This window comes from Hyaena hyaena, unplaced genomic scaffold, assembly GCF_003009895.1.
Source record: "Hyaena hyaena isolate Hyena2069 unplaced genomic scaffold, ASM300989v1 scaffold_590, whole genome shotgun sequence".
NCBI lineage: Eukaryota > Metazoa > Chordata > Mammalia > Carnivora > Hyaenidae > Hyaena > Hyaena hyaena.
Window position 1 is genome coordinate 767,397 of NW_024081221.1, and position 18,303 is coordinate 785,699.

At 40.6% G+C, this 18,303-nt stretch overlaps 1 protein-coding gene and 1 long non-coding RNA gene across 3 annotated transcripts in view; one reads left to right on the forward strand and one right to left on the reverse strand.

Annotated features, from left to right (window-relative positions):
* Positions 1-18,303, forward strand: part of LOC120248470 — a 201,602-nt gene that overhangs the window by 86,895 nt on the left and 96,404 nt on the right. The gene's annotated exons all lie outside the window — the stretch shown is intronic.
* The window catches only part of UMAD1 (UBAP1-MVB12-associated (UMA) domain containing 1), a 221,675-nt gene continuing 207,492 nt past the window's right edge, over positions 4,121-18,303 (reverse strand). Inside the window, exon 5 of one of the 2 annotated variants that reach the window (XM_039256832.1) lies at positions 4,121-6,051. In XM_039256832.1, the coding sequence (XP_039112763.1) occupies positions 5,794-6,051 (258 nt within the window). In that variant the 3' untranslated portion in view covers positions 4,121-5,793. The remainder of the gene's footprint in view (positions 6,052-18,303) is intronic. The other variant, XM_039256831.1, reaches the window with a different exon arrangement.

Below are 18,303 nucleotides of genomic sequence, written 5' to 3' on the forward strand. Positions count from 1 at the left end.
GGAGGATAAGTATTTAGGTTTTATCTTAGACCAACTGCCTGTTTGCTTTTTGGCATCCATTTCTTTCTCTTTGGTCCTGAGAAGGCCTGTTCAAATGACGAAGCTAACAATGCCACACACAGCATATTAGTGTACAGTGTGCACTATAGGTATAAGAACTTGGGTTTGTTGTGTCCTTGTTCTTGAACAGAAGCTGCTGCTTTGCTAGCCTCCCAAATGTTCCTTGCCATTATGCAGAAATACATTAATTTTGAAACAAAACAAATCATGTACCTTTGAAGAACAAAATTAAAACTGTACACGTAAGCCACATATCTACAATGAAACTGACATTACCCTGTTCCTTCTTCCCCACGTGTCTCAGAGTTGCAGCCAACACCTGTGGCCACACAAGGGGCAGACTTGGCAGCTGCAGAACCCAGATGTCAGACCCTGGATTGGACGCCCTGGCAGCAGTCCTATGTGGGAGGCTGTCTCCTTAACTGACCTCTGAAACAGTCCATTGTCTGACTCTCTCTCTCCCTGGGCTGGGTAGTAACTGAAAAGCTGTCTGTGGGGCTGGTTCAGAGTTAGAGTACTGATGGGTCATTCTGGAGGCAATTATCCTTTGCCTTACCTTTGATTGTAAGGAATTTATGTTTTGGTATGGGTTAAATCTAGGATGGGGCAAATTCCTGACAAAGAACTGTATTCAGATTGCCTCCAAGGACAAAATAAGTTGCTTTTTGCTTTGATTGATTTATTTCCCCCAAACTGAAATCGGATGAGATCAACTTTATGTTTTAGCACACAGTTCTGGTTAATCAGAAGTAAAAATAAGAGTTTCTTGCACCTCCCCCTTCAGAGGATGACAGTTTCCTTCTATTGCTTCTTAAAACTACTTCTTAAAGGTTGAAAATGAAACACTTCTTTCTTTAGAAACTTACGGAGCTGCAACTTATTTTTGCAATTACTAAAAAAAAGTCATCTATTGTAGAAAAGAGCTCTTTGTATCATGAGTTATCTTGGTTCTTTAGAGGAAAATGATTACAGTGTAAGTTTGCCTTTACACCACTTGTTCAAGAATGACATTATGTGTAAGATGCCATTGTTAGGGGAATGAGCCAGGAAAGGCCAACTCTCAGAGTTGTACCTACTTACAATGCAACACTGGTGTAAGGCTTGGGGAAGCCTTACGTCTATTGTGCATACAGTTATACTCATGGCAAGTTAAGGAGAAATAGATCTACAGGAAGATGAATTCTGAGGAAATTACAGAATATATCATGTTCAACAACAAATGGTATTCATGTGCACTGTGTGAAATGTTCCAAAATTCCTTTGTTAACTTTTATAAAAATGTAACTAGATCATCAGATAAACCCCAACTGAAGGACATTCTACAAAATACATACAAAATGCCACAGAAAGAACGGTCATTATATACAAGAAGTCTGAGAAACTGTCACAGCCGAAAGTAGCCGAAGGAGACATGCTGACTAAATGTAATGTGTAACACTAGATGGGATCCTAGAGTGGCAGAAAGAACATGATGGGGAAACTGTAAAGTCAGAATGGAGTATGGACTTGAGTTAATAGTCACGTACCAAAGTTGGTTCATTAGTTGTAGCAAATGCATTGTAGTAATGTAAGATGTTAACTTGAGGGGACACTAAGTAGAAGGCATAAAAGACCATGTCACTATTTTTGTAACATTTCTAAAATCTAAAGGGGACCCTAAAATAATAAGTTTAATGAACATACTGCTATTTTGACTGTGACAGAGCTCCCACACATCCATCAGTACTTCTCTTTCTCTTTTGCACCCACACCTATTCCACCAAACCATATGGCATAGTCGTTTTCCTGGCACATACTTTATCTTTCAAGCCAATGTAATATGAATGAAGTAAGACTTATTTTGAGAGTTTCAGATCTTACAGTAATCTTTAGGTCATGCCCTTAGTGGTAGGACACAAATGCTCAAAAGAAAATATCCACAATTCTGTATTTCTCAGTGGCTTTAAAAGATGCAACACCTTTCAATCACCTATCAAATATACTTACATTTCACGTGAACGTCATTAAGGAAATAATTTATAAGACAATGTATTATCTCTGAAAGTAACATTCTTTGCTAGGTAACTGAGGGCAGTGTTTATTTATTGATCATTTGTTATCACGGTAGGTAAGGGAGTAAGATCTGATGTACCACTGTTTTAGAACACAGATGAGATGATTTCTTTCCTACTCCATATCTGTCCTTTAGAATTGTAAGACTTCAGGACTTTGGAAATATTAGAAGAGATTTCTCTCATACTATTTCTAATTTATCATTATACTTTGAGAAAGGGAAAAAGGTGTTGGTGTCAATGAATGCTTACTTACCAAAAAAAAAAAAAAAAAACCCTATTGTGGATTTCCTGAACTGTTAACAAGAAATGTGCTTTTGTTAACACTTAATAATACAATTTAATTTTTTTAATGTTTATTTTTGAGGGGGGGAGGGGCAAAGAGGACACAGAATCCGAAGCAGGCTCTAGGCTCCAAGCTGTCAGCACAGAGCCCCACTTGGGGGTCCAACTCACCAACTGTGAGATCAAACAAACCACAAGAACACGACCAAAGCCAAAGTCAGCTGCTTAACCCACTAAGGCACCCACGTGCCCCAATGGTATAATTTTAAAAGTTCAGTTGAGTGCCTGGGTGGCTCAGTCAATTGAGCACCCATCTTCAGCTCAGGTCATGATCTCATGGTTCACGAGTTCCAGACCCACATCGGGTGCTGTGCTGACAGATCAGAGCCTAGAGCCCGCTTCAATTCTGTGTCTTCCTTTCTCTCTGCCCCTTCCCCACTTGTACTCTGGCTCTCTCTGGCTCTCAAAAATAAACATTAAAATTTTTTTTGAAAAGTTCAGTTGATCAAAATTTAATTAACTATAATAAGTTGGTCAGAATTATCTAATTCTACTTTTAGCAAAAGATGCAAACACCTTTAAAGAAAGCTGGGGGAAAAATACATGCAACTTCCTGAATACATTTTAGGGCTAAAAAATAAGATTCAGTAAAATCACTTGTACATTCTCTATAGTACTTTCCACTGATGACTTATATTAAGGAAAATGACCATGATGCTTGATAATGAGAACAAAAAATGTTCCTTAAGGAATTTTTAACTAAGGAATTGCAGGAGTCAACTAACATATTTTAGAATTTTTTATAGTTAAGTATTTAATATGGAAAAAAATAATGGGGCAGGAGGGACCTACAGTAAATGTGGGTAGCTATTTTTTACATTACTCCTTAAGCAGTTCAGTGAATTCATATTTTGCATTTCGTTAGACTAGTGTGCATGTGTGGTTAGTAATGAGAATTATAGCAGCCCCCTTTCTCAGAACACCTATGTTGTATCAAGCTTTATGCTGCCAAGCGTCTGACAAACACCATCTAAAACTTTACACAATCCTGCAAGGTGCATACAATTACTATTTAACAAGCCAGGCAACTAAGAGCACCAGAAGTTAGGGAAGTGACCAAGGTCCCACAGCATGTAAGTAAGTAAGGGAGCCATTACAAACTCCATCTGGCTGCCTCAAATGCCCAAACTCTTTCCACCAGAGCATACGGCTTTGTTATAATTTATAATTATGAACACTATTAAAGTAAATATTTATCACTAACCAGGTGAGTTAGGTCATTTATCCTCTCTAGGCTTCAAGTTTCTCTTGGGTAAATGAAGTCAGCTGGCTGATTTCTAGTTTTAAAACTGATTCCAGTTTTAAAATAGTAACATTGACTTATATACAGGTTTAAGAAAACTAAAATGTTTTCATTAAAAAACAGAGGGGGTCATGAACACTAGCCCTTACTACATTTTGTGATGATGGGGATCTATCTAGAGCAAGATATTCATGTGATTTCTTCCAAATCTCTCCAGTCCTATTAAGCCAGGACTAGTGATCTTACCATTTTCAATGTCACTTCTTAAAATTTATATATAAGTGCAAATTTCATACTTTTGTGGCACTGCACAAAGTATATTCTTAAATCTTTGCCTCACAAAAGATTTCATAACTTGCATTCAGATATGAATAATGTAACGAAAACCATTTTTCTCTGGATCTGGGAATAATCAAAATATCAGTTTATTTGAATTCACATTTATTTAAATATAACAATTATTTTAGACAAATGAAAATACAAGCATATTTATAACATGGTAGACATAAATATAAATGAAATGTATAAGTATTTTAGACAAAATTTAACACTTATATTAGACAAATTGATGACATACTTAACATTTAGCTTCAAGATACATTAACATGGATATTGAAAAGGATGTTCCTTTCACACACACTGCTATAAAATGTTCACATTTGTGTTAGTAAGTCACATTTCCTAGACTGATGTTTTATGAAAACTATGTAAAGATTTAATGTAGTCATTCACCTCATGGGGTAACATTATTTGTAAATTAAGCCTATTTTTTACCAATAGAAATGTTCTTTTAACTTTTAAATAATATAGAATTTTTACCAAGACCATGCTACATTTATTAAACAAACATGCAAAACACATTAAAACTTGAATGATTCACGTACCTTTCTGCACAGTGTTTAGTTTTGCTATGGCATTCTGTCTTTGTGAAAAATATACTTAAAATTTGGCACAGAATCAATAAATTGTATTGCTCCTAATCAATACAAATGTGATTTAAATTTTCCCTGGCATGGAAAATACTCTATCCCGGTTTACCTCTTCCCTTTACAATTTATTGACCAATGGCAGTTCTGTACTGTTTTAGTTGGAAGAAATAATGGATATCCAAGAACTAAAAGTCCTAGTTAGGTGTTTTGCCTCCGCTCTAATTGGAAATGAGGCGATTTTAGTTTTTCTAGCAGTAAAACATTTCCATCTGTATTGTGGCCAACAAATTTCTAAATAAGGGTGTTATCAGCAATAATATGCATCATCATGAGATGTTTTTCTTTAGGAGGCAGAGAGGTTGAAAGGAAACGTGGATCTCTTCATAAACTGGGAACATATGTAGGAAGGAGAGCAAATGCCAGCTGAGGCAGAAAACAGGGGAAGCTCTTTGGAAAGCTGGTGAGCGCACACACTCCGAAGTTGCAACGAGGCAGAAAACAAAGGCAGGAACCCAGGAACCATTCAAGGTGGTAAGGGCTGCCATGGGTTGGAGGAAACTGAGATTTATCACTCAAAAGAAACAGCATCCAGAGCAGGTACTGCCTTTGTGTGTCAGCAAACTACCACTGCTTTTTAGGAAAAGTTTTACATTTCCACCCCAGAGTCTAAATCAGGACTGAAGAGATTAAGCTGACTGGCAACATTTTTTTCTACATTCATTCATAAGCACTGTGGAAGAAGAAAGGGAGTACCATTAATTCAAGCTTCCTCCAAAACAGAGAAGAAAAGTCATGCTCCATTCAAAGCACAGACTTCAGCGTCGTGGTAACTAAGAAAAGTGCCACAGCTCTTCTAAGACAAACCTGAGGGGTTCGATTTTGAGAGACTGGTTTAAGGAGTCGGCTCCTTTCATAGAACCTTGCTAGACTAAGTTTTATATTTATTATCTGGGGGGAAAGGAGGTAGAACTTAAGTTCCACTTTTATACAAATACCCTTTATTCTAAAACACGGAATAATGAACACAATGACATCTTCTTTGCTTTATGATCCTTGCGTTTCTGGTGATGTTTAAGCAGTGAAATGCCAAAGAACACATCAAACGGGTTAAATAACATAGGCAAACTTTTGTTGAAACCTGTTAAGGTGCAAATAGACATAAAGATTACAAATCACAGAGCACTGAATTTTCAAGAGAGAAATCGTACCAAAACCGCGATAAATTTTCGCTGACATCATAGGAGAGTAAGTGGTCTGGGAGGTCACCGATGGTGCCCTGCACGGCCAGCACATGCGGGGCCAAGGTGAAGGGTACGTCGTTGAGGAGTTCGGCCATTAGTGAGTTGTTTTCCAAAGTCTGGCCTGCCTTATTTTCCATCTCGGGGCCTGCTACAGTCACACTGGATGAGTTTTCTTTGCCAGTCTAAAAATACATATATATTTAAATCATTTAGACCTAGTGGACTTTTGAGGTTTAGTAATGGTAAACGTGGTATTAACATATCAAAATGATTGAGAAGTGTGGAATATAGAAATATTCCCAGATTAGAATGCTGCTATTAACTTACTTGAGAAATACATCCACCTACATCTCTACTAGGTTTTAAAATGAGCCCTAAACCCTTTTCTGACTCAGACTGACCATTCATGGCCCCCGAAATACAAACCTGCATTCTTGCTATTTTCCTAGCCCAGATAAGGTCTAAAACGTCTGCCTCACAAATCTGATGTATGGTTCCAGGCTCTACAGATCTCCCAGGTTCCCCTTGAACTCATAGATCAACATAGTCCAAAGTGGCCTTGCCTGCTTCAGAGAGAAAAGGGGGCATATTGACTAAGATGTTATTTGGCATTTTGTGTTTGTGTCTTTGCTAGTGGTTATTTCCTATGCATATGTCTTATCCCTAACTAGACTCTAGGGTACTTGAGAGCAAGCAGTCTATTTCACATTTCTTTGAATTCTTTACCTAGCATATGTTACCTTGCATATTTGTATGTATGCATGCATCCTCCACCTTGTATACCCTAATATAAACTTGAGCATTTACCTCCAATGTGTACCCCCATGTATTGATTGATTGCCTGACTTTTGCTGGAACTAGCAAAAGTATATGTTATGTTATACAAGATGATGTATCTTGTTCAATTTCTTTAAGAGTGGTATACCTTGCATACAGTACTTTAGCAAAAGACATGCACTAGGGTGTTTGCAGCACTCTGTGCAAGCTCTGTACTAGAAACTACCTAAGTATCTATCCGCAGATGAATGGGTAAAAAACTGAAGTATATTTACAAAAGTGAGAATGGATGACCTGCTGCTCCAAGCAGCTAAAACCTAACTTAAATCAGGTTAGGCAAAACTCTACTCACCACCCGCTCTAGTCCCCACCTGGGGAATAAAACTCTAGAGTCTTTACAAAGGCCTGTAAGGCCCTTCCTGATCTGGCCCTGATACCTCTCTGACAGTTTCCCCAGCTTGTGTGTCCTGGCTGCCTCCTCCCCAGTCCCTCTGCCCAGAAGAGTCTTCTCTCAGACCCACCTGAGCTCCTTCTCTCATGTCCTTCTCAGGGAGGCCTTTCCTGCACACCTTATAGAAACTGTCTCCTGGCCCTCACTTCCCCCACTCCAGCATTCCGTCTTCCTCTCCTTTTTCCTCTCCACAGCCCTCAGCACCTTGTTATATGGGGTATGATTTATTCTTCTATCGCCCCTTGGAAGCTTAGAGAGTTTTTGTTTCCCATGTTCACTCCTGTATCCCCAGTGCCCAGATCAGTGCCCATGGCTCAATATTCGTTGAATGGATGAAAGCAGATGAGATTTTTGCCTTCATGAGGCTAACATTCTAATATTTGTAAGTGCTGATAAATGCCTTCAAGTCTAGAGGAGGATGGTTTTCTGTAGAAGAAATAACAAAAAACAAGTTTTTTAAAACTTGTTAGTCAAGTGGAAAAGACATGCAGAAAAGGTTGTATGATGTGTTGAGCTTGCTGAGTTTTAACCAACCGAACACCTGCAAGCAACCAGCACCCAAATCAAAAAAACAGAAATGACCAACTTCTCCAGAGGCTTTCGAGGTGGCCCCTTAGTCACCATTCTGCTAACAGCACAGGTTGGTTTTACCCGTATTTTACATGAAGTCACCAAACGGTATGAACTCTTGTTTCTGGCTTCTTTCACTTAATATTTTATGTATGAGATCCATCCATATTGTTGCAGAAGAGATGTATTCTTACTGATGTCAAAAGAATTGCTTTGGTTGCTGTGCTGACAACCGCCAATGGGGGTACTGTGGCCGGGAAAGGAAGCAGGAAGACCAGCTGGGCTTGTGGGTGAGGTGGTTATACTAAGGGGGAGACAGGATGGCTGGACTGTGGATAGACCAAGGGGAACGGCAATAGGAGTTGCTGATGGAATGGATGCGGGGTAGGAGAGCAAGAGTGGGGTCAAGGATGAAGTCAAAGTTCATGGCTTGAGCAAAATGGATGGAGTCTCTGTTTACAGGGATGGGAAGGAGTGTCACGGGGAAGTGGACAAGGCAGGAAGTTGTTTTGGATACTCCAGGTGCCTACCGGACAGCTGTTAGGAGGTAGAAGTGTCCCCTAGGAATCTGAGCTAGAGGAGATCTTGAGAAGATGTTGTGTCGTGTTTAAAAGGCAATGGGAGGAAGGCAAGTGAGGACAAATAGAACAGACAGCATTTCTAGACATTATGCTGCAAATGGGAAAAGAGATATGTGCTGGAAGGGATGTGGGGTCAAGAGAGGCTTCTCTCAATTTTTCTTTTGCTTTATGAGTTGAGAGAAGTGATGGTAGTGATATGCAAATGAGAAGCTCTAGAAAGGAAAACTCCATGGAGAATCTATAGGAGAGGAACTGCTCTCTTCACAAGGCATCCCCAACACCCAGAACAGAGGCCCTCAAGAAATCTGTGTCGTAAATGACTTTGAATTAACCAAACACATCCCTAGCAAGAGTTGTCTTATAACATCATTAAAAAAAAAAACAAAAAAAAACCCACTACAGCACTTTCTTTTTGTAAAACTTTTTAAATGTTTTTATTTATACAGAGTATGAGTGGGGGAGGGGCAGAGAGAGATGGGGACAGAGAATCTGAAGCAGGCTCCAGGCTTTGAGCTGTCAGCACAGAGCCCGATGTGGGGCTCGAACCCACTAAGTGTGGGATACGACTTGAGCTGAAGTCAGGTGCTTAACGGACTGAGCCACCCAGATGCCCCAACACTACAGCACTTTCTTGGGATTGCAGCTAGAACAATGCCAGCGTGCCGTGCCGTGACAAAGCCTATTCGAAAGTCTATGTGTGCAGTGGACAGAACCTGCCTCCTGAAACCTGACTGAGGCTTAAATAGGAAGGATCCCAGGGTCAGATGAGAACAACAGGTGTCAGTGAGTAATGATGCCACAATTCTAGCCTCTTTGGAAACTGTCACCCATCTGTCACTGCTTTCTTCAAGATGACCTACGTACTGGGAAGGTGCTTACCCTGGAGCAGCACATCAGAGTGTCTAGAGCACAGACTTTAGAGCCACACTGCTTGGGTACAGATCCAAGGTCTCCTGCTTATTGCCCTGGGCAAGTTATTTAACCCCCCTGTGCCTCAATTTCCTTGGCTGTATTAGGAGATCAGTAATAGTACCTATGTCATAGGATTGCTGTGAGGATTAATGAAGTGATGTTCTTAACTAAGTACAATGTTATTAGCACATGTCAAAGTAAGTGAATAAATAAAAATGTTGGGAATGGCAGATGCCACTTGGCTTTAGATAAGGTCTAGGATCCATCCATCTCTTTTGTTTCTGACATTCACTTGTGGTTCAAATAATCTTGCCTTACCCTCCTTTTGTGTATTTTGCCTTCCCTCTTAATCTCACATACAAACGTTTGCTGGATCTGTTAGTAGCAGAGCATCCAATGCTTGAACTTTCTTCTCTTTCTTCCTTGTGTACAGAATGTTTTCTAGTTTCATTAGCCAAATCATCTCCTTTCTTAAACAAAAGCATTCTTGAAATCTCAGTCTCTCCAATGAGGAGACACATTACCTGTATTGCTTTGCTTTCTAAATGCATCCCTTCTAAGGTTTAACTCTCTGGCAGCAATATTTATTTCTTTGTGCAGCCTTTGATTAATCCCCTTTCCTTTCCTTTACAAATAATTCCTTGTGTCAGAGCACAGTTCCTTAAGGACAAGACTATGGCAAACTGCATCTTGGATAATAAAGGAATTGAGACATGTGGTTCCTTGTGCAAGTTCTCCTGATAAAACTGGCATATGCTTCATCTACCTGGACCTCACTTCTCTCTTCTGTAAGATGAGTGGTGAGGGATGAAAAATGATGATGACGAGGAGGAGGATGGAAGCGAGCAGCATATACTGGACAGGACCTTTGAGCCAGGCTCCATCTGAACTGTTGAAATGTACTCCCTCATTTAAGCCCTTACCACAGCTCTGGGGGGAGTGTGTGGGGGTGGTGTGCTACTATTGGTCCCACAGTAAAAATAAGAGGACACAGAAGCACACAAAGGTGAAGGAAGTTGTCCCAGGTTATACAGCTAGTCTGTGGTGACATGGAGAATCAAACCCAGTGACCTTTAGTGCTCTACATTCCAAGACCCTGCACACCTCAGATGTACTTTGGATAGACTGGCCAAGTGAATGCACAAAGCCTTGAAAATTTAGGGGATGGCATTAGAAAATATGACAGGTGCCAACACAGCATATCTTGGCTTCATTTAGAAGGAAAGAAGACTCTCATACTTTTTACCATTAGGAAAAAAAAAAAAGGCTGAAAAAATCATTAAGGTGACAGATCTTAGACGGGAAGACAGAAAAGCAACGGTTATTGAGGAGGTCTTTATCACCAGAAATGAATCTACCAGTCGTGTGGATGACCCACAGGGAAAACAGGGACAGTGAAACAAGATCGTCAATAAGTTGATCACTGTCGAAAGGGAGAGAGAGAGAGAAGGCACGTGGGAATGTGCTTCAGTAGTCTTCCTACCTTTGTACGTGTTTGAAAACCGTCCAAAATAGAAAAGTCTCCAAAACTTAAATCGATTAAAAAATACCGTGGACAAAGTGTTCCACCAAAGTCCTCCTAGAAGGATCCGAATTTCAGCTGTGCTGTATGTATGACTCCAACATCTATCTCTTAACAGTTGGCTGGAGTGCAACATTACAGTCTCCAAGGAGCCTGCCTGCCCTCTTGGCAGCAGTGTGAGGGCCACGGTGCAGCTGCCGTTGGCATGCTGAGAGCCGGGAGGGGAGAAACTAGAAGGCAAAAAAGAGAGTAAGTCACAAAGAAAACGTGAGTCAAAATTCAAGGACCCCACACCCGCGACTCTGATCGCTGAGTGGAGCTTGGCAGCCAGTGGATGCAGAGGTGGGGGCTGAGAGCTGAAACAGGTGCATGAGTTCCCGGGCAAAAAAGCAGCCCTCTCTCTCAGACACCAAGTCTTTCAATTGTTTTCATTTGCATAATAAAATGGGTCTTTAAAGGGAAGAATGAGTATGTTAACCACAATGGAGCAGGAAGAAAAGAATCAATTAACCTTATAGTTAATAGCCAAATTTTTGAAAATTACTTCGAATATTATGTTCATAAGGCATCTTCGTTATTTTTGTGATTAATCCCGTTCACAGAAAGGCTGCCATGACAATGTTCTTGAGCAGAAGCTCCTTCATATAATCTAGCTTTAATACTTCTTTTCCAAATTAGTGCTCAAAAAGGAGCATACCGTGTCTGAATTTTTTTGTTTTGTTTTTAGTCTCGGGGAGAAAGTGAGTTTCCTTATCTACATAATTTCGGCAAACGAAGTTTACAATTAATAAGCTATTTTCAGGTTTGTATAAAAATAATGATTTCCTGTTCATCAGTAAAACCTGCTAAAAAATGGGCTGGCCAAGCTTATCTTGTATTCTTCACACTCTATTATCTTCGTTTCGAGTAGTTCCAAAAGGTTTATGGGCACTATTCCTCGCTTTCTTGCAGAGGGGCGGTAAAGATTCGCGAGGTTCAATCTGTAAAATCTTCTCAGAGCTTCAGAAAAAACACAGTCCCAAAATACAAGGCACATAACACTTTTCAGTAAAGGATTAGAGAAATGAAGTCACTTCCCCGGAGCAACAGAAGGTTCGTGGCATCCTGTGAACCTCATGGCACAGAAGCCCCCCAAACCACCACGGAATCTATTAAGGGGTGCCAATTTGCAAACCCGCTAACAATTTGGAGACTTCATGTACGGAGCCATACCCAACGAAAGTATGAAAATGTTATTAATAGGAACATCACCTATATTTGGCATCTTTTTAAACCTCTTGCTTTCCTAAGGCAACCTGTGCCTCAGAGAAGCAGAGCTAAAATAGTGTCCTATAAAAGCAAAATATTGAAGCATTAAAATTTAGAAACCAACCTGAACCAAAACAGTAATAGAACCTATTAGAAGGATATGAAGCCAGGTATAAAACACCCATCTAACACATTCAACTTACGTGCAAAGAAGGGAGCTCTATGCGAAAGCATATTTCTAGGAAACGAGTTATAGTCAGAAGAGGTAATGTCAAGCTCTGGCTGTCTATGCCTTTAAATTCTAACATCTATAAATAAAAGGCATGTTCCTTTGAACAATAGCCTGAACAGGCAACACTGTCACTTTATCTCCCCAGATAACTATCCATTCTATTCTGGCTTCAGCTGGTATCTGCTTGCATTACATCAGCATCGTGATGGGGGTGGGTTGGGGGCAAATCTGAGTCAGAAGCATCAGGGGACAAGAGGTTAGAAGGTGATACAAGCAATGGCACGGTGAAGGCCGTACTCAAGCTCCTTATTTTTCTCTAAGAAACTAGTTGGTAATAAATGTCTGGCTGGCTGATAAAAGCCAGAGGACTGGTCTCCTACACCTACGTAAGTCCGAAGCCACAGTCTCCTTTCACGAGGGAGAATTATATTGCAATGGTAGAGACTGTTTGCTTTTTGCAGCAAATCCTCCGCACCCCGAACAGTAATGTCTGTGCATCATGAGGGCTCGCTTGTGACCCTTGGATGGCACTGAATCTGGTCCCCTTATTTCTGAGATAGTCTAGGCACTTGATTTTTAAATTGTGGGGTTAGGCCAAAGAAACAAACAAAAGCCCAGAACACCTGACCACTGATACAGATCAATCAGGCAGGAGACAAAGCCGAATGCACTGAAAACCTGTTTCCCATATGGCCTGGGTTCCCAGTGTGAGGTTGCCACATATTTGAGCAGCAAACTAAAAGGCCGGGTCAGGAAAAAGATCTTTTCTTTGCTCCCTTTCCTTTCTGATCTCTGACTTCATTTCAATTTACGTTTTGGCTCATGATTTTTTTTTTTTTCAATATTTGTTCCCTTTTCTCCCCTCAGTATTTCCACCTGCCTGGGCTTCCTGCTTCTTCCATCTTTCTTAAAAAAAAAAAAAAGGGAAAAAAAAGTTCTCCTGACTTCCTCTTCTCAGAACTCCAGCTGAATGTATGCAAGTGAAGAGGGGGAAGTAAGCAAGCTGGCACTCGCTTCTGTAATCTGTTCCATGCTTTCTTGGAAAAGTGGCTTCACTGAAGCCGGAAAATCTTCCGTACAGCCAACTCGAGTGGGGGAGCAGTGGAAAGAGGAAAGAGAAGCATTTTAGGAAAGGAACCAGCAAGAAACAGGATGTTCAGCATGGGATCCTGTTTAATACTGGTTTGGGAAATTAAAAAGCCTCTTCCAGTGATTAAAAAAATTTTTTAGGAAGTTAATTTATAGAAGTTCATTATCTCTGACCTTAGGCTATCCAGAAATCTCAATGTCCTGTACGCTTTCCTCTTCATTCTTGCCAGCACACGTTTCACCCCTACCCTCCTCTCGCCTAGCCCTGCATCACCACCTGTCTCCTCGCTGCGAGCCAGTGGGCCAGCATCCCACTCTACAGAGGAAACAGGAACCATCAGGTGAGGATCTCCTCTACTTACCGCTCCCCAAAAATATATCCGCCCCTGTACCCCTCCATGCTTCTCCCCTGCCACCACGGGCATGTTGCCCTCTGTCTACCCAAAGCTAATGCCTTCCCGGTGCTCCACACCCAATCCTCTCCCCACTCTTCAAGGACATGGTTTCATCCATTAGGAGGTGGCTCCCAACTGCGACTCTTTTATATAGTTACTTCACCATTTATAGGAAATTCTCCTAAGGTCTCTCACACCCTCTGGCATCTTACCCACTGAACACCCACACTATCCTTTTTTTTCATAGCCAGGCTGAGACGATTGTTGACGCTTGCTGTCTGCTTCACTCCTCACCCACTGCCATCTGCCCCTGTACTGACACTGCTTCGTCCAAGGTTACTGATAATCACACTGAGCTGAACTCAGAAGATGTTCTGAAGTGCTAACTTTCTATGACCTCTTTGCAGCACTTAAGACTCTCGGAGTTTTTATCTTCGGCTTCTGGGCCACCTGATAGTGTTGCCTCTATCTGTCTAGCTCCTTATTCTTTTGCCTATATCTGAAAAGAGGGTATTCTCCAGGGTCTCATTTCTGGTTCTTGATTCTTCTTAGTCCCCACACACCCTTGGAGGAGTTTATCCCTCACAGCTCCTTCTGCCCTGCTCCTCCATTCCCCCAAAGTAGCTATATATGCATGCACATATGTCCACACACATCCCGAAACCACCCTGACTCACATGTTCAACTTATACCTTTTCTTGTGGAACACTAAACTCAACATGTTCGGAACCTGACTCCCAAGTCCTTCCCAGCTTTACCCCAACCTAATGCTCCTCTAACATTTTTTTTTTTTGTATGAGTGCCAAACACAGAAGCCTGGTCTATGACTTTGCTCTGTCACTTTCTCCATCCAACAAATGGATGACTCCTACTGATTTTGAGGGTTTTAATGTCTCCCCAAGTTTCATCATTTCCCATTGGCCCCACTGTCAATTCTCTTGCTGCAAGCCACTGCAGTCTTGTGACATGGATGCTGTCAGAGTGTCCTGCATACGGCCTTGCTCGCCCTACACTACATGCTCCCTCTCGCTGGTGGTATCTCACACACATGCTCTTCCTTGCTTAGCTCCTCAGTGACTCTGGACAGAAGAACAGACTGCATATTGTAGGATATAGGTATGATCTGGTCTTGCTTACCCCTCTATTTTCTTTTATTACCATTTCCTAACATCTTCCTCCATACCAAGTTACGTGCTATTATCCAAACAGGCCAAGCTCTCCCTTTCGCTCTGAGCTTTGGCTCATTTGATTACTTCCGCCTTAATTAGGACATCTTTCCCTCTCCCACTCCCTTCATCTAGCCTATTTCAACCTGCCCTTCAGGAGGCACATCGGGACTCTTTTAGAAAGATCTCCCTAAGTAACTCCTGAAACCTGGGCCAAGTGCCTGCCCATGTATTCCCATAACAACTTGTACATACCTTTCTCACAGCACAAATCATACTAGACTAGAATTCTCTGTCACTCTCATAAAACCATGGGCTGCTCAAAGCCAGGGACAAGAGCCAGCCTTCATCTCCATTTCTCTGGCAATCAGAGCAATGCCTGACTCATAACTGGTGATCAATACATGTTATTGAATGACTAAATAAGTTTCTTAGTGAAATTTATATTCAGATTTATTCAGACTAAGCCAGGAATTATTATGTGAAGCTAGATTTCCACATCTGGTTTTTTTTTCTAACGACATTTTGCTAACTTTTTTTTCACATTATTCATCCACATGGCAAACCATGGGTGATATTAAATACAGATAGAACTTAAAACTAGTTGGAGGCTCTGGCTCCATCTATTTCCTAAAGAAGGAGATGGATTGTTCTTGACTTGCCAAACCAACTACTTCACCAACATGTCTCCCAAAAGGAAGTTCGGTGAAGTCCTGCTACAATGTAGATGAGGCTGTGGCAGCTGTTTTTACCATAGATCCACCTTTCACTGAGAGAGAGAGGAAGAAGCCAGGCCGCTGATCTACTCCAAATCCCCCCTAATCAACTGCCTCAGTCTATTCTGGCTGCTGTAACAAATTATTACGGACTGTGTGCCTTATAACCATCAAAGTCTATTTCTCACAGTTTTGAAGGCCAGAAAGTCTAAGACCAAGGTGCTGGCAGATTCAGTGTCTGGTGAGGGCCTGCTTCTTGGCTTGTAGACTGCTCTCTTTCCCCTAAAACATCACATGGCAGAAAAGGCCAGGGCTTTCTCTGAGACCTCTTTTATAACGGCACTAATCCCATCCGTGAGGGCTCTACCCTCATGACCTAATCACCTCCCAAAGGTCCTACCTCCTAATACCCTCATAATTGAGAATTAAGTTTCAACATGTGAGTTTTGGGGGGACACATTCCATCTAGAGCATCAACCTGCCTTACGTGGCTCCTCTCTCACAGGAACCAGTATTTCTGGTACAGTCTGAAAGGGCTACAGTGGAGCCTATGCTTGAGGGCAGGGGTGTGGAGAACAGGAGCAGCAGCAGCAGGGGAGCAGGACTGGTAAGCGCTTTAAGAGGAGGAAAGCCTCAGAGATGAGGGCCGATTAGGAGAGGGGGTGGGTGGAAGGTCTTAGAGGTTATGGAATCATTTATTTATTTAATTTCTGTTCACCCTCTGTTAAATAAAAAAGCTTCTGTCTCACCCTTCTGGTTTCCATAAAGAGGGATTTTTCTCTGAGGGCTCTGGCTGTCTACCCTACCCCCATTCCTCCCCAAGGAGGTAGGCTGAGCTACCCAGTTGGTGGACGACGGTCATAAGCCATGTTTCTACATAAGGGACACCAAGCCATCCAAAGTCCTGAGGCCTGGAGAAAGTCTCTTTCTTCTCTCTCTCCTTGGACCAGGGGAGACAGGCTGCCAGAGTACGAGTGTCTTTTGTGCTGACATAAACTTTCCCCACAGGTCTAGACATGAGTTATCGGGAGTGTGGAAGTTCATTACTACTACATTATGCTGCCTCCTCCAGCCTAGGCTACGGTAGTCAAAAGGGGGACATGTTGTTTTTCTGTCTGCTGACTCTTTGATCCTATTTCTCCACTGGCCCAGGAGGCAGATGAGGTAAAGGAGCGCCCTTATTAGGACATTATGACCTCCCAAATTTCTACCTCTCATGTATCTCCATTTACATTAGGAAAAAAAAAAAAAAAAAGAGTCCTATTAACCATACCAACCAAACAAAAATAGAGTTGTACAGATGCTAAATGATCTGGAAATTAAAAATATAACAAACTAATGGTTTTTTAAATTTACATGTGCTTTCAACTTACTGTTATGATTGTATCAATTTTGTAATTCAGTTAAATCTGTGGGATAAGAAAAGTTCTGAACAGAATCTTGGAAAAAATGGTACTTGTTTATGGCTTTATACAGTTTTTGAAGTAGTTTCACATACATTATTTTATTTGAGCCTCATACCCCGTTAAATTTGATAGGGAAGCTACTGTTTCAATTCTAATCTTCTAAGGCTCAAAGTTTAAGGACTATCTAAGGTCACGTCCCTACTAATTGGCAGAGATGCATACTCTGGCTCTCCTGATTTACAACCCAATGCTCCCCCTTCAATGTAAAGGCCTTCATCAAATGTAATAATTTAAAGTTAACTTGCCTGTTTTGTTTTTAAGGACTTAGGAATTTCTCTATGGCCAGGTGTCATCTGGAGTAGAGAATAAAGGTCCAAAAGTATAGACTGTGTCACAAAAGAAGTAGAGTTTAAAGTTTAAACCATACAACTAAGCATCTTGTTACTAGGTTAAATCTAGGAAGCGGGATCCAATACGTAATAGCTTAGAAAACTATAGCAACTGATCATAGCCACGGCTCCACAATGGCTTAGGCTTTTGTACATGAACTCTTTAAGCTCATTATGTACACCACAGGTCTAAAGAATTTGATATCCCTTATTAGTCACACTGGATTCTACTTAACTTCCCATTTATATAGCTTTATTTTAAGTATCTATTCAACTTCTTCAGAGCGCAATGCAACAAGGTCGTATTTTTTCCAGATAATTTCAAAGAAAAGCAATGAAAAATGATCTTGCACATCTCAGTTCACTAAATATTAATTTTACTGAAATGCTTGATTTTCATTTTGTAAAACAACAAAGCACCTCAACCATCTGCGTATACAACAAGAAGGGAAATGGAATGCTTTCTACTTTTAAAGATGTAAGAAAATATGAGTGCTCTACATACACATTTTTGATATATTAGATAGACATAACGTATATGATCTTGACTGAGTAGAAATAAATGGCATATGATAGTAGTAGGAAATACAAAAAGAAAGTAAATCTAAAGATATGAAGTAATAGTTACATGCTGGGACTTTTTTGGTATATGCTTAGATGTAATGAACATTTAACAAATTCATAACCTAAGAATAATATATATTTTAAAGAACATTTAGATGTTATTTAAAAATAAACATATTATTATGTCATGTTAAGGTTGTTGTTTGAAGACAGAAAGCTAATCTGTTCTTCTGCTCTTAATTTACACCAAAAAGTTTATATTTTGTCATTGTTTATAATATCATCATGTGAAGACATAAATATATACTAGTATATACATAGAATTGTCACGTCCATAGCCCAAATTTGAAGACAATTCTCAGTAGGACCTCATGTTACCTTGTACATAAACATCTTTCTAAACTCAAGAAAAAGAA